Source organism: Lichenostomus cassidix, chromosome 18 (genome assembly GCF_008360975.1).
Source record: "Lichenostomus cassidix isolate B80296 chromosome 18, HeHo_3.0, whole genome shotgun sequence".
NCBI lineage: Eukaryota > Metazoa > Chordata > Aves > Passeriformes > Meliphagidae > Lichenostomus > Lichenostomus cassidix.
Genome location: NC_139498.1, coordinates 8,284,766 through 8,301,258, shown reverse-complemented (window position 1 = coordinate 8,301,258; position 16,493 = coordinate 8,284,766). Strand labels below are relative to the sequence as shown.

Below are 16,493 nucleotides of genomic sequence, written 5' to 3'. Positions count from 1 at the left end.
TTGTTCCTTTGGAAGAGTATTTTCATACACGAAAAAGCTGTGCCAACCTCCCAACTTATCCCATCAGGATACAGCAGTTATAGTTGCATTGATCAATACAGTGATAGGATGGATGAAAGCTCCAAATTAGAAATGTGTTGAGATTTGCACTTCAAGGCACAGCTAAAATCCTCCTGTTTCACACTTTGATGATTATATTTATTATCCAAAATTGATACAGTGATCCTTCAAAAGACATGACAGTTTTTCGTATTTCTTTCACTGCACAGATCATATTTAAAATATTTTTTATTTCACAGAATCACAAAGTAGTTTGGGTTGGAATGAACCTTTGAAGATCATCTAGTCCAAACCCCCTGCCATGGGCAAGGACATCTTCCAGTAGAGCAGACTGCTCCAAGCCCCATGCAACCTGGCCTTGAATGTTTCCAGGGATGGGAATCTACAACCTCTCTGGTCAATTAAGTCATCTGTTACAGGACTGGATTAAAGATATTCTTCTGCACATCATCAAAGGGCAGAGGATCAAATTTCCCCCCATATTTCTTATAATCACCATGAAAAACAGAGAACTACATGGAAATTGAAGCATTTTGCAGAAATATTGAGGACATCTTAGGTACATACATTAAGTATCCCTATTTCATCCTGTGTCTTAATACTTGGACTGAATTAATTTAAATTTAAAAATTCAAACAAAAAGATCAAAAACTTATACAAACTGAAGAGTGTGAAAGGAATCTCTGTTTCAGCATGCAGTATAAGATTATATTTGTGAAATCATTAGATAATTAGATGTCTCATTTATTTTATTGCCAAGAGCACTCTCTGCTTTCCATTAGCTATGGATGCCATTTTCCCACAGAACAGTGGATCTATAACCAACCATCAAACCAGGCCTGACAACCTGAGACAAGAAAGAACCAACCTGCTTTAATCTGCCCTGGAGAGGTAACTGTTACCACCTTTGCAGGGCTGCATCCCAGAAACCTCACCATCTGAAAGCCTTCCTATGCTAACAGTAGGTAGCACTTAAGGGCATCACTTGCTTTTATGGCCACTGTTGATGGATATGGCCTCTGTGGCTCCATGTAACATTTATCCCTGCATCTGAAGTGTTTACACCCTGAATGAAATGGAGAAATAAGTATTTCTCTGTGAAAACAGTGTGCTGCAAGCAACTGCAAAGTGTTACAGGCTTTGCATCAGTCCTGCAAGGCAGTGCCAGCTGTAACTGCCTCCTCGCCACAGTGACAGCACATGCCACTCAACAGCTGTCAGAACTGGGCAATAAATCTTGGCTACAGCTGGTAAACACGTATTCCATGAAATCAGGGCTCTGCAGGCTGCACACACACTGTTCCCACTGAGGTCAGGGGGCACCAGGCAGAGCTCATTCCATGGGATGAGCTCATTTCCAACAGGACTCATAGCCAATTCCGTCCAGCCGCAGCATTTGGTGGCTGCTTCCAAAGAGCTGTGGGGAAGCACTCTGGGAATTTATCCTGGCATGTTAATAAGATCACATGCTCATTGCATAGCTGAATTCCTAAGTTTAATACCTTAGGGAAAAAAAAAGAAGTACAAGCCCTTAGAAAAGAATATTTAGGAAAATGGTCTGAAATTAGGAAAAAGCACCAGAATTACAGGAACGTCAAATTAATTCAAAACACACACCAGTTCTGTTCTGTCTGCATGTTCTTGGGTTTAGATCAATGACTTAAAAGTGACAAGTGTATTTACTATACAAATAGTATATAAAGAATCTATTTTTATATTGTCAGAATCTATTTTTATATGGTCACATAATCTATTTTTATATTGTCAAGGAAGAAGTCTACAAATAGTCAATCACATATTCCTGAATGTTTATTTTGGAAAATAGGTTTTGTTTCTGCAGCAATGTGGTTTGAAATTCATGCTGTTCTTTAAGTCCAGGATCAACCTTTCAAAATGTGTTCCTTCTTAATTTTTTTACTGGTGGGCATAACAGCACTCCCCTACTTCAAGGTGCTGATGTAAGATCCCCAGATTTTAGAAAAAATGCTGTAAGAATCATTAATGGATAGCAGAACCTTACAAGATCCTTGCCATATTTGTTTTAAGTGACTCTGTGTGTGTGGTATTTCCCATGGTTGAAATAATTTCTCTCTAACTTCATAATTAAATTAAGTCATATCATGTTATCCTACTGTGACCTTTACAGAACTGGAGAATTACAGAGTAATTGCAGTTAGTAACATAATAATAAAACAGAGTGATATGCTGTGTGGTTTATGCTGAGTGGAGGGGACAGATGAATTTCTTACTTATTTCACTCTGCTCTAGACACAAGAAATCTTTTGTCTTATATCACTCAAAATGGCTTAACATTTGGTTTCCAGAGAAACCAGTTGCTTACAAAAACTGACTGACAGCTAATTAAACATAAATTTCTTCCCAGAAGACTCAGTCAGCTGCTTGTTTGGGTTAAGCACACGTGATACTTATTACTTCCTATTTTTCATCCAAATCCAGCAGCTGGTACCTTGTGACTCACAAGGTGGCCAATTCATTCTTGCAGTTCCTCACTGCCTTTTCCCATTAACACACACAGAAATTGCACATCAGTTGGTATTTTCCAGTACTTACAGTTAAGTGTCTATACCATGGACTCGGGGTTTTTTCCCCTTTCTTCACTCTGGATTGTTATGAAAAACACTGTCTGATCAAAATCTCAGTTCACCAAAATAGTGTTGAGAACAGCTAAACAAATTTCTACCATGTCATGGCCCTGAGCAAACACACCAGAATATATTCACGTTCAGAGAAAAAGCCAAAAATTGAGGATTTCATTCAGGAAGGACATTCCTGTGCAACTGAGAGAGGACTAAATATCATTTGTAGATGAAGTTACACTGACTTACATAAAGGGAATTTAAGAAGTTAAGCTAAACTACAGATGTCTGTGCTTCACCCATCCTGCCTGATATAAGCAGTTGCTCTAATGGATTGAGCAGGAGCAGCTTTCCCATGAGAATGATGTTTGACTAAAACACTAAAGATTTTCCAAGTGTAGCCTACTTGTCCACAACAGGAAAGTCACTCAGTATTTCAAGTGAATTAGAAGCTTTCCTCCCCAAATAACAGATTTTCAAACCCAAGCCTTCAGCTGACATACAATTCCCAACACATCAATGTTGGACCTGTAAGATTATCACTGATATTTCTGCTTTGCAAATATAAATGATGTCCATGTGTTAGAAAAAAACAGATTTTTTTCATGGTGGAATTGCCTTGTTAAAGTCTAGAGCTTGACATGTTTTAATGATCTCAGACCTAGACAGAGGTTAACACAGTCTCAGAAAAAAAGGATGCCCAGTGGCAATGGACACAAAGAATGCAGAATTTATGGGCCATCTGGCAAGAACTCCCAAGATAAGGGAGAAACTAATAAAGCCAACTCAGCAACTGTGCTGCAATCAGCTCCAGCTGGGTAAAAGGTCATTCTGGCAGGGAAAGATCTGTGACCAGACACAAGAAACCCACCCGTAAGAAGAGAAAGAATGAGCATGCAGGCTAAGAAGTACGAGATGTGAGAGCATCATTAACCAACAGAAGACAGAATACTAATTAATAAGAGAACTATGTAACTTGCAGCCAGTGAACACTAATGTCTTTGTTTGCTAGAAAGCATAAGTAGTTAAAAAGTTTTGGTGTACTTGATTTGTGGAAACCTCCACCTTGCACCCTTTGCAGAACAAATAACATCTCCTTCCAAAAACCACTCTGTATCTGTGTTTACAAAGCTCCTGAAATCGCAACACCGCTCTGCAGACGTTCCAAAGGCACCTGGACGCTCTGCTGTGTCCCCAGCCCCAGTGGCCCTGCCTTAGCAGGGGTTTGGGTTGGATGATCTCCACAGGGCCCTTCGAATCCCAACCACTCTGTGATGGCTGAGGCACAGCACCTTTAGTGACAGCCGTGCTCCCAGTGCTGCCATCGAGAGCGCAGACGTTTCCTCACCTCCACAGGGGCTGGCCGAGCCCGGCAGAGCCCCCAGGGCACTCCTGCACAGCCAAGGGCTGCCCTGCCCTCCCGACCCCTCACGCTAGGAGCCATGCCCGCCTCACCCAGCCTCAGCGCGGCTCGCTCCAACTGGAGCCAGCCAGGCTCTCCCACACACCCAGCCTCACCCTACAGCATTTCACTCCTTTCATCACGCGAATTTCTCCTCCTTTTAAGCACCGCTAAAGTCACACAACCAAGGAAGCACGGGCACTCTTACTCGGGCAGCACCCGCGGGCTCAGCGCCATGCCGGGCGCTGGCAGCGCCGCCATCTTGGCGCGCACCGCCCTCCCGGAGGGGGGAGGCTCATGGCCATGCCTTGCCCTCACCCAAAATGGCCGCGGGCGCTTCCCACCGTCCCTGAGGCGGGATCTGCGCTGAGGGCGCGGAGACACCGCGGGTTCCTCAGAGAGCGGCCGGAGCCCGGGCAGGTACGGCGGGGACGGCGCTGGGCGGAGGGGAAGGGGGAGCTCGGGTTCCCCACGCGTGAGGGACAAAACCCGCGGCTCGGGTGGGTTTGGCGGGGCCGCGCCGTGCCTGCGGAGGGTTCTCCTCTCCCTGAGGGAGAGATGGGCTCTGGGGATGGGGGAGCAGGTGCAGGGCTGGGGGATAAAGAAAATGAGCTCTGGAAAGAAAATTCACCCGATGTGGAGTTCTACCTTGATGGGTATTGGTGTAAATTTCAAAGTGCTCCTTGCCATGGCTTTTGGTGGCTACCCCTCAGCCGAGAGCTTGGAGGAAGCGTAAGAATGTTATTTTGATGCTGGAGGTCAGTCCAGTGTCAAACCCGACAAATTCCAGCAAAATCGAGTTTTTTAATTTGAAATGAAATAGCAGCCAAAAAATACCTCTTTCTTTGTAATCATAGCATTGTAGTAAAACTTGGGTATTCACCTGCGTGTTTGTGATTTATTTATTAAATATAGCTTTAGAAGCTGCTTTGGTGCTTTTTATTCCAGGGTTCACCCCTTGCAGAAAACAGCCTGTGAAAGACATTGCCATTGATGCTGAGTGCTCACCATTAAACCTAGACTGGCATTTGCCTGGCTGACCTTCACTAAATTATCATGTGGGGAGATATCCAAGTTTGCATTAATGGACTTTACTGATATGTGTAAGAATGATGTTTTAAGTAGGCTGTTGTATTTGTGAAATACAGCCGGATTTCTGCAGTGCTCTGGATGTGTTTGATAACTTGCAGTTGATACCAGGCAGGAGAAGGCACTGTACATGCAGAGAGATTTTCCGGTGTGTTGAGAGCAACTCACAGGAGTAATTTGAAAATTAAAATTTGATGCTTGACATCCGGAGGAGATGGAGTGTGTCTTATGCATAAGTGCTTATGGCTCTTTCAGTTTCAGATGCTCTCAGATGTGTTACTAACAGATTAAAATCAAAGTCATGGGTGCTTTTTGTTTAACTGAAAAGACTTGGCTGAATCTTCTCTTCTGGAGCTTTGCATCCAAGCTAGCAGAATTACAGGAGTATCTTCATGTATCCAAGAACAGTGGGATAACTAAAGGACTGAAAATCACATATTTGCCTTTTGTAAGAACTTGGATGTGCCCCAACCTGCTCTCTTCATGTTTTTCATGGTTATTCAAAACCTGATGAACGTTGGCATTTTTCTGGAAACCTGTTATCATTGGCTGCTAACAGCAGCTTAATGCCAGCCTCCTGCAACTGGTTCTGCCTGGGGAAGTGGTGGAGTCACCATGCCTGGAAGCGTTCAAAAAATATGTAGGTGTGGTGCTTAAGGACATGGTTAAGTGGTGGACTGGTTGGGCTTCATGATCTTAAAGGTCTTTCTCACCCTAAACAATTCTGATTCCATGCTGTAAAATAGTAAAAACTTAATGAAAATGCTGCATGGGATTACCCAGCTCTTACTGGTTTTAATTAGCACCTGTCTTTTTAGTCTGTACTGATAGTTTCTGCCTAGGCTGACAGTGTGGTCTTGTTCAGGACAGACAAACATACTTGTTGGAAGCTCCTGGTTGTATTCTTGAGGTGGCTCAGAAGATGGAAATGCTATCTGTGGCATTAGGGACAGTGGCAGTGCTCGGCTGTGCTTTTAACCCTTCCAGGTGTGTCATCAGGGATGAGAGATCCCATCAGAGGTGCAGAAGGCTGCACTGTCCTGCCCCAGCTCCCAGACTAGTCCTTCACACAACCCTTTCAGGTCACAGCAAAAATGCTGTCAGAGATTTCCATTCCTCTTGCTGCTTTATTTGTGTGAAGGGCTGCATGAATTAGCAACACCATTGTTCCGGGTCCTTGTCTTTCATATTTTTCTTCTGGAATCTTGTTATAAATAGAAAGGGAGAGACTTTTACCCCCAAAATAAGAAGTTTCTTCCAAGAGTTCAGATTGCTGTTGTTATGCAAGTCTCCACATGACAGTTTCACTTTGTGGTTGTTTTCAGTGAACATATTGCTCTTCCTGTGCTAAAAGACTGTGTACCCTGGACATCTTTTATAGTCTAGACTAAGACTTGGTCAGTTCTGAAAAGTGCTAGGAAAGGGAACTGGTGGAATCATCAATGATTTAAAATTCTTACATATCCCTTTTTTTTTTTTTCTTTGGGTCCAGTGAGGTTTCATGAGTCAGACTGGGCTGTTGGGAGTTTCTTTTGAAGATGTACATGTTGGTTGAAAACCGCACGAGTTCCCATCTCCATCTGAAGAGGTCACCTGGCATCCGATCCTGGTCTCTCTGTGTTGGTAAGACCACAGCATCCCTCAGCTTATTTCAGAGTTTGCTTTAAGGGAAGAGGGTCAGCACATAAATTTCTGAAAGAGCCCCTAGCAAAATTCCTGCCTTCCAGGAGTTTTTCTTTCCAGAAGAGGAATGATTGTGTTTTGAACTCTTCCTTTATCATAGCCACTAAATGAGTCTGAAGTCTCAGCATGGCAGTTTCACTGTGAGAGTGGTTGTTTTTCAGTCTCATCTGCAGAACCTCAGAAGCTCATGGATGGAATTTTAAGGGAGTCTGGAAAGATCAAGAACAGAAAGTTTATTATGTACCATGCAGCAATATAAATGTGAAGCTTCTGAAGGGGCTGTGTATTTAGGTTGAAAAAATCTTGATTTTCAGGAATGGAAAACTGCAGTGTGCCCATGCTGGGGTTGGATTGTCTGTGTGGTTGGTGGTGAGCTCCTGAGGACACTGTGTATGAAATGGGAAATCATACAGGATATTCTGAAAGGCATCTTTATAACACTACTGAATATGCAGAAAAAATAAACCTGTTAGGATTATACTGAGAGAGCAGGTGGGGAAAATCTGGCATATCCTGCTTTCCAGCTGAGTAGATCCCACTGCAGTAACACCACAACACTGTCATTGCTTTCAGGGATGTTGTTGAGAAGATCTTTGCAGTTGCAGCAGCCTTTGGGGCATGGACACTCTTCAGCTGCTTTCTTCTCCCTGAGAGAAAGGAGCTGGCAGTTTCTGGTGCAACTTTGGCTGTTTTCTTTTGGCTCCATGGAGCACTTAGAGGGAAAAATAACCATTGCAAGGTTTGTGTCAGCACACTCCCAAGTTATACTGTGCTGAGAGGAAGTATGGAGTAATGGTTTCATAGGGTCCCTCTGAGGTTCAGTTCCCAGTTGTGGCACAAAATTTTTATTTCTGACCTCAGCCCCTGTGCTTTTAATGACTTTGCAGAATGGGAGTTTATTCATACCGAGTTCAGAGAAAAAAATAACTTGACTTTCATGTAGTGATCATGTTGCAATCACATTTGTCTTTTCTTTGAAAAGTGATTCCCTGATTTTATCAGGGAATTTTAGATGGGGCTGGAGCTGCTTGTTTGTCCTAATTCTCTTTTCTTTCCTCCTAGGAATAGCCTCCATAGGTTTGGCTGCTGCTTATTATAGTGCAGGTAATGGTCTATCACTTTTTTTGAAGAATTGTTTCTTTCCTGTAGATCTGTTTTTCATGCTGGTGACTCCTCTGCAGCTTCTGTCTGGCCTCACAAAGGCAGTGGAGGTATCTCTCCCACTTTGTGGCATGAATATTAAAATCAGTAATGACTGTTGCCTCTATGACTTACTGTGCTTTAATGCTCTATTTCTTACTCAGCCTCCTTTTCCATTTGCAAGTATTTTTAATAATGGTATTTAGTACTCTGTGGCATTTTGTACTCTCTGTGTGTTTTACAAATGTGATTAGCTGATCCTCACAGCTCTCCTGGGAAGACATGGAATGATTATTTGCCACTGTAATGAAATGATTACTTTGCCTTTGACGGAAGTTCTCTGTTTCTCTGGAAACTGTCAAATCATCGCTAGCAGAGATTACTCATCCGAACACCTTTGGAGATCAGACAGCTACTGCTGCTTCCTCCCCCTGCAGTACAGCAGACTGCACCAAATGCCAGCTGTCTTTCCATCAGTGGAATTTATGCTGGAAGTTGTCCTGTGATTCTTGTGCTGCATCCTGTTAACATCAAATTTTAAAACTTAATAGTGCGTGGGAATGTGCTACCAATATAACCCACGTATTTTTATTTAAAGAGCAAAATGCAGTGAAAGCTGCTTGAGCCACCAGCTAAATCAGCCTTGTTTTTCCTAAGACATTGCAACAAAGTATTCTGAAACAATCCTGAGCACAGTTCTACTGTGCCTTCAGATAAAAGCCTGAGTGAGCAAACTGTTCAGGCTGTGACATGTAAACATTTCCAGGACATAAAATGCAAATGTTTGTTTGTCAAGAGGACCAACTGCTTCCTTTTATTGAGAAACATGTTTGCTTCATTGAATTTTCATTGTCCCCAATCCTTGTCCTCTGCAGCACAAATATTTGGTGTTTGACAGCAGGTTGGCAGTTTTGTGGATACCTTTTAAGATGCCTTTGCTTATAGAGAAGAGGAAGATGTGATGTTACAACCTTGCCAATAATACATATGCTTATGATTCTGCATGGTTTGAAGCCCAGTGGGAATGAAGTCTCTGAAAAACCTGAAGACTTCTTGTATTTGCATGCTGGGAGAGAGGTGTAAAATAGCTTCTAGTACAACTAAAGACAAAAATGTTCCATCAGAGAAATCTTTCTTCCTTTTGTTGCTTTTAAAGGGAGCATGTTGCTTTCAGCATTGTTTGAATACCAAGGAAGGAAAAAAAAAAAAGGCTAAATTTGTGCATTTTTTGCATTGTTCAGACAGCTTGGCATGGAAGCTCTTCTATATGGCTGGGTGTTTCTTTGTGGCAGCACAGAATCTGGAGCAGTGGGAGGTAAGATGCTGAACTCAGGAAATGAGGGTCTGAGTAGGAAGCAGAAGTTGGCAGATGCTGACTCCAGCAGCCCCACGCTCTTGCTCAGTCCAAACAGACAAGTTATGCTTTTGGTTTTGAGGAAACCCTCTGGGGTTGCTATACTGGAGCTAGAATTAGGGCAGTAATTCTTTGACTAGACAAACATGAAAATGTGAAGCTAAACATATGGGTTTGTGTCCCAGAATGTTCTGTCTCTTATAAAAGAGAGAGGATGACCAGGACATTCAGCTGCACAACATGATTTTGAAGTTACCCTTCAAGTGAATAACAAAGCAACCATTAAATAAGGGAGCTCTAACCTTCCAGGCCGCTCAGCTGTTTTCCTCTGGGACAAGTGTGATGTAAGCTGGTTTAGAATGTTGTGGATGTTGGTTTGTTGGGAGTAGGACGGAAAGCAATAAAGCCACCTTGTCACCTTGCTGACCTGAGTTATATTAGAGTGAGCAACTCACCTGAAGAGAATGAGAGCCTCTTTTCATCGACTGGCAGGGATATTTGAGATCTGTGTAAGCCTGGCCCATAGAGCACAGCACTGGAATATCAAATTCACCAGAAGTGAAAATTATAGGAGTTAAAAGTTAATGTTCACATATTTTTCCTGGCAAATTTTTTATTACATGAGGAATGTGGCAAGAGGGACCATGAACCCACTTTTAACTCCCTTCTTGAAGTCACACAGGAGATACAGTAATGTCTTTTTTAATACCAAGAGCAAGATTGTGATTTTCACAGTCTAGTAGTAAAGAAATATCTGTAAACTAGCTGTGTATTTTTCTGTTAACAAGATTATTTTCTCAGAGAATTATTTTTATATTACTTTGAAGCATAGCTAGTGGTGGTGTTTTCAAGAAAATCTTAATTTTTATTTTTCAATTTTACAGGAAGCTGTATTTGATAAGAACAAGGGAACAATCTGCCTAAAAACATTCAATCTCTACAAAAAAATACTGACCTTGTCCAAAGGAGGCAATGAACAAGGTGAGAAAGCAGCATCTGTGATAGAAAATGTTAGCAGCAGAAGAGATGGATATGTGCCCATTTAATAGCTTCTCTGGAGTTCTGTACTTGATTTAAGTCACATCTGCTTCCAGATCTGCTTTGTTCCCAAGCAGCAGATATAATAACCTGCCTCTCAGGGCTCAAATGCTTTTTTTCAGTGGGCTGAATGCATCTTGTTAATTATTTTAATCCAAGGGAACTAGGCCCACACATTGCTTTCCATAATAATCTTAGCCATTCCTTTGGGATGTTAATGTGCAGGTTTACCTTTCCCTTGGCTAGCCTGCTTGGCAGCTGGGACTGGTGGAAAAACTTCAATTTTCGATCCAGAAGTTGAGATTCCTGTAATTTCATCTGCTTTGGGGAGCAGACAAATGTTTAGGTATCATATGCAAACAGGCATGTTACATCCTGCAGCTATAGAATATGCATTTATAGCAGCATGTTCAGTAGGCTCCGTTTAATGGAGTATCTGATGTCTTTTGGGCTTCCTGTTGCATTAACAGAAGTTGAAATGTAGTCTGTGAGTTGGGAGTTCTATTGCAAACTGAAGTAGGATCCTCTTCCATGGCAGAGGTTTTATTCTACTTCCTGATATAAATCAAACCAGCTATCAGTAAGCTCAGAAGACTGGCCAAATTCGGAATGACCTTAAGCTGAATTGGCTTTTAAACAGTTCATTTTGGAGGTGGAAGATAAGAGAAGGATGTTTAATGTTTCTGAACTTTCCTTTACGGTATGTGTTTACACTGGGGAGCTGAGCACATCTCTTCCTCTTTGATAAGATCTGTTTGCGTACCATTCATGTGAAGATGCAGAGATCAGCAGGTGCACTGAGCACTTAAATATTTCAATATTCATTCAATCTCAGTAAACTGAGCACCTGTTTGCCTCCTCTGTACAGAAAAATAGTTAAAACTGCCATTAAAGTAGGTGGGAAACACAAGTAATAAGGGATTGCTCCCCAGTGCCAGGCAGGCTGTACATCTTGTTCCTTAGGGGCTGTGCCAACTAAGATGTGCTGCACTCACACCCTGTGGATATTTCTTTTGTCTGAGCAGCTCAGCAGCTGTTTGCTGCTGCAGGACTGCCCTGGTTGTATGGGGTCACACAAGGTGTCCCTGTCACCCAAGTCACCTCTGGCAGTGCTGGGGGTTTGCAGTTGTGCTAACAGGCTGCCTTGTTTTCCCCATGTGTTTGCAGTCGTGGCTCTGCTGAATGAGATCCGTGATGTGAACGTGGAAGAGGAGACTGTGCGGTATTTTGGGAAGGGTTACCTGGTCGTGCTGCGGTTCGTCACTGGATTTTCACACCCCCTCACTCAGAGTGCAGTGCTGGGCTGCAGAAGGTGCAGTATGGACTTTTTAAAATTAGAATGTGTAACGTGGGAAATTCCAATCATGTGGGTCAGTAATTATCAGCTATTATGATTAAGTTCAGTGTAACCTTTTAAACCCCTTAATGTTTTCATTTGCAGACATTCGGGTAACACCATCTATTGGGATCATATTTAGATATCTAAGATCGCTTTTAATGCTGCATGTCTGCTGGAGTTGCCTTCTTTAGCTATGCAGTGGCAGAGGGGATTAATTCTATTTTGCAATCATTTGGTGTAGTAGTTAACAGAAAATTATCTTAAGCATGGATAATAAGGAACCTTGCAGAAGGACTGGGGAAAGGAGTGATTTGTTCTGATGTGGAAGGAATGGCTTGGTGTCTCATGCTGTCAGCCATACTCTCTCTGCCCATATGACTTTCCCTCTAAGCAGTTATTCCCAGGAATTAGCATGCCTGTTCTTGTCAGCACCACAGTTCCACTAACACTTCCATTGCTTCTTCTTTTCCACAGTGATGTGGAAGCAGTTGCCAAACTCATTACTAGCTTTCTGGAACTGGACAGAGTAGAGACCCCACAAGATTTCTCTCAGAGCAGCGAAACAGAGGCAAGTGATGCAGATGAACCACAGGTTAAATACTGATAGTCATTGGGAAGTGAAGCAAGCAGAGGCTTTCACACATCTGGAAAGTATTCCTATTGTTCTTCAGAAAAAGAAATCCCTCACAACCTTTACCTGGGCATTTTTCAACATGTGCACTTACAATGGGATGAATCTGTTTTAGGGCACTTTGTTTAGTGCTAAACTGCTTCAAGACCCTGCATGTGGACACTGCTGGCTTTGGAACTTTGTCAGCTCATCAAACTTGTCTAGGAATAGTTATTTGTTAATGAATTGGCTTGAAATAATTGCTTTTCCATTAATGAAGTGGAGATACAGATGTGAACTGCTTACTGCAAACATTTGCTGCAGGTACAGTATATGAAATGTAGAAGAGTTGAATTTATAACTCATAAACAATGCTTGGAAGTGTTCCTTTTAATATATGCAATTAGGAGATGCAGAGTAGTGGCACTTTTATGTTCTCTACTACTGACTTGCCATTAGCTATCTCTGGAAATCAAACTCTGAGTGCCTGTCTCAGAATTCTAAACATCAGGTTGATCAACATGTAACATTGTCTTAACTTATCTTGGACTCACCAGGGAGCCATAAATAGTAAAGGAAAAATGATCATGATGATGATGAAATGTCTTTGGGATGTTCTACCTTAATCCTGTACTGCTTAACTTCTGGGCAGGACAGAACAATCGTTCTAGACCTCAGTGTTTACTATTTAAACTGTGTATTTAGAAAGGAAGCAGGGACATGTGTAACTTTAGATGGGGAAAAGACTGATATCAAACAAGGTGGTAGCCTAGAGTTGTTTAGTATTTCTTCACTTGAAATAATACCGAAGTGCTAAATAATAACTTATTTAAGGTAGCTGGCGTAGATTCAATGTTTGACTTGTAGCCATGTTTTACTCCAGGTGTGTGGTGTCCTCTGTTCTGACTGATGATTTCACAAATAGTTAAAATACAAGTTTTTTCAAGGTATTTTCTGAAGTAAAAGCTACCTCTGTTAGTCAGCATATTCTATCTAGAACTAGAACTCCATCATGCTTACATTGACATGTCAGTACAAGAAACAAATTGTAAAAAGCTGAAAGTTAGTTCAACATGCTACAGCTGCTGGTACTGAGGTTCATTAGGTTTTATTTGGGTGTCTTCTGGTCTTCAGACCTGCTTTAGAAAATATTTACACAGTTACTTGTAGGGAATCTGAGCAGGGTACGAGGTAACTGTGTTGTCTGCTTTCACTGTTGGCCAGCAGCAAATGTCTTCTGGCAGCAGTATGTTCAGGATTTAAAAGAGCCTGTGTTCTTGTTCCCAATCACTGTTCCTCTACAGAGAGCAGGCTCTGAAAAGCTTTTGGCAGAAGCCACGTCCTGTTGTGTGTTCCTGCTTGGTCTGAAAGTGAGCACCTGCTCATCAAAGAACAGGTTGTACCAAGATTTCCCTTCCAGCCATTCAGGCCTAGTGTGAACTGAGAGGCAAAGGCTTGTGCTGTCAGTGGGAAGGTACTCACACTGCAGCAGGGAGATGGCTGCTGATGTAGCTTGTGTGCAGCACAGAAGTGGGTTTGTTTGCTTTAAATAAGATAAAAAACTTGTAATCACATCAGGTATCAGCACAGACCTCTGCCAATACATGATCATGAAAGTTCTCTGAGTTGTTGGGGTATGAATGGGGAACAATCAGGTTGCAGACAATTAGCTAAATTTGCCTTTATTCTGGAGCACAGCTGTAAGCTAAGCATAATCATCAAACCTGTTTGAAAAATATTGCAGGGTGTAACACTTTGTAGAGTTTCTTATTTTAATCCACTGTAATATATATACCCCAGGTGATGCTCATTTTAGAGAGAAGAGAATGAGATTGGGGATTTCAAGAACCCTTTTTCCCCCCACAGTGTAAAATGAGACTGGTGAGTGTTCTAAGGACTTCCAGTAGGAAGTACAATCCTGGAGTATGTAATGGTATAATGTGAGCACCAGGGCTCAGCCTGTGCTAACTGCTGCTTTGTATCAAGGATATTCAGAGGGCATTCATGGTGTGCATTGCACTTGCTCTGAGCCCATGGAGTGGACCATGGATAAAACAGACAAAACTACCTACCTTCAGTCCTACCTATACTGGCTTTCATTTGTATTCCCATGAGAGCTGACATTCCATGGAAGATGTAAGGCATACTGTAGTTTCCCAGTTAAAAATCAGCTTTTGAAAGGTACGTCTGGTCTAGCCCTGCACTGCATAGTGTGTCCTGCTTCTGCTGAGCTGTTGTGCATCCAGCTTGCTGTGCATTCATGGTGTTAGTATTGTGTTTACTTACAGACTATGCATTATCTTATACAAAGACTAAAACAATGTAAGGAAAACTCAGAATCTATAGAAAAGAAAATTACCTATGGTAAGGTACAATGTAACTTGAAATACATCCTGTGGAGTGAGTTGCATGTTGGGTTGATGTCCAGTGGTCACCTCTTTAGAGGTGTTTTCTAGTATCCCACTCACTCCTCAGTATCCTGCTGTGGTAGGCAGGAGAGGGATGGCTGCTGCCATGCACTGTGTGTAGGAGGAATATTTTGACTCCTCAGCCTTTCACTTGGAGCAGCTGGTGCCACCCTCACTCATACCACTTCCATTTTGCATTTGGCAGCTGTCACTGTACCAACAAGTACAGTTTCAATGGGAACCTGAGTTGTGTAGTCTGAGTTAATGGGAAGGGACACTGAGGACATTCTGCAGGGCTGTGGGTGTGTCAGGCACTGCTGGCTGATCCACCCGAGAGCTTCCTGTGGCACTGATCTCTGAGCTTGGCAGTGAGACACTGCATGAATGTTATCACAGGCTGATGGGGTTTTCTCTTGTACTTCTCTTGATCCACATGTGGAGCTGCTTGCCCTCAACAACTTTTATCTTTTGTAGTTGGAAGACATGGCGAGATGTAATGCAGTAACTGTGTACAAGTACAGTTAACTTGCAATTGCCATTCACATGGATTTTGTTACTGCAATGTCTGTGCACTCCTCAGCAATGTGAGTGCAGCTTGAAGAACTGCTGAAAGCAGGAGCTAACTCAGGACAGGTTCCACTCTTTGCTGTTTGAACTAGTCCTCTCTCATCCTGCTCTTCTGCCACTTCTCACCATTCTGCCCAAGGTTTTGTGGATGGTTTTCCTCACTTCTCTTGGGCCCAGCAAATTCAAAGGCCCAGTAAACATAGCCTTACATGTGCCTGGTGTAAAGTGTCTTGTACCCAAAGGAATGATGTGAAAGACTGGTTTGGTTAGGAAATTAGGTACTTCTAGAAGACTATTACAGCAGATGTAGTCGTTAACTTTTGCATCTCAGGCCATCTAGAGACTTGTGCCTGGACAGCTGTAGTTTGTATGACTTAGGAATTATGTAAAAACCTGCATGGCAGACCTTAGGTTAGATCCAACACCTTGACCCCTAAAACCAACCCATTCTGTTGTGTCCTTTACTAGAATGGTAATTTCTGTATGCTAAGTGCCACTTGGCAGGTGCTTCAGCTTCTGCTTGAGCAGCACAATGGCAGTTGCTGGCATGGCTGTGGTGGGATGGGAATGTGGCCTTGGCTGCTGCAGTGAGCAAAAGCCAGAGTGCTTGTGGACAGAGGGAGAGCACTGCTTTATGTAAGGTGTAACCTCATATCTCACAACAAAATATTCCATACCTAGGAGGAATTGTGCAAGTCTCAAAGAAATTCAGAGTATTTGTAGATGAGATGTGACTCTTGGGCTGTATTTATGAAGTTACACAGATACCAAAACCTCAGCTGGCTTACATGGTAAATAAAGAGTGCTAGTTCTGACACTGCTGTAGATTGCTGGGAAGCAAAAATACTTCTGGAAAATGTTTAGAAATCGCTTTTTTACTTTAAAATTGCAAGTAGAATTTCAGCGAGGCCTTGTTGTATTGTCTTTTTTAAAAAAAGATCCATTGATAAAATCAACTTTGATAACTTGTTTTGCATCACTGTAGTATTTTGTATTGTTTTTAATTAAAATTATTAAAATGTTAATGGCTGTCTACATTACTTCTTGGCACAGACCTACTGATGGGGTTAATGGGGGGTAGGACAGAGTAGAGGAAGTCCAAATACCTGCTTCGAAGTGGCTCTGCTGACACTCTTGCAGCAGTCCAACTTTCAATTTCGTGTAAGATGATCCAGTATATTCTCCAGTGGTGAATATATTTCCATC

The 16,493-nt window shown here is 42.3% G+C and overlaps 1 protein-coding gene across 1 annotated transcript; it reads left to right on the top strand.

The window, feature by feature from the left end:
* The first annotated feature begins 4,274 nt into the window (after nt 1-4,274).
* On the top strand, nt 4,275-16,312 carry CYBC1 (cytochrome b-245 chaperone 1). The gene is made up of 7 exons (XM_085077917.1): nt 4,275-4,479; nt 6,641-6,771; nt 7,894-7,935; nt 9,213-9,286; nt 10,210-10,306; nt 11,531-11,675; nt 12,177-16,312. Exons 2-7 carry the CDS (start codon nt 6,687-6,689, stop codon nt 12,304-12,306), a joined length of 573 nt encoding a protein of 190 aa, XP_084934043.1. The 5' UTR covers nt 4,275-4,479; nt 6,641-6,686; the 3' UTR covers nt 12,307-16,312.
* The last annotated feature ends 181 nt before the right edge of the window (nt 16,313-16,493 follow it).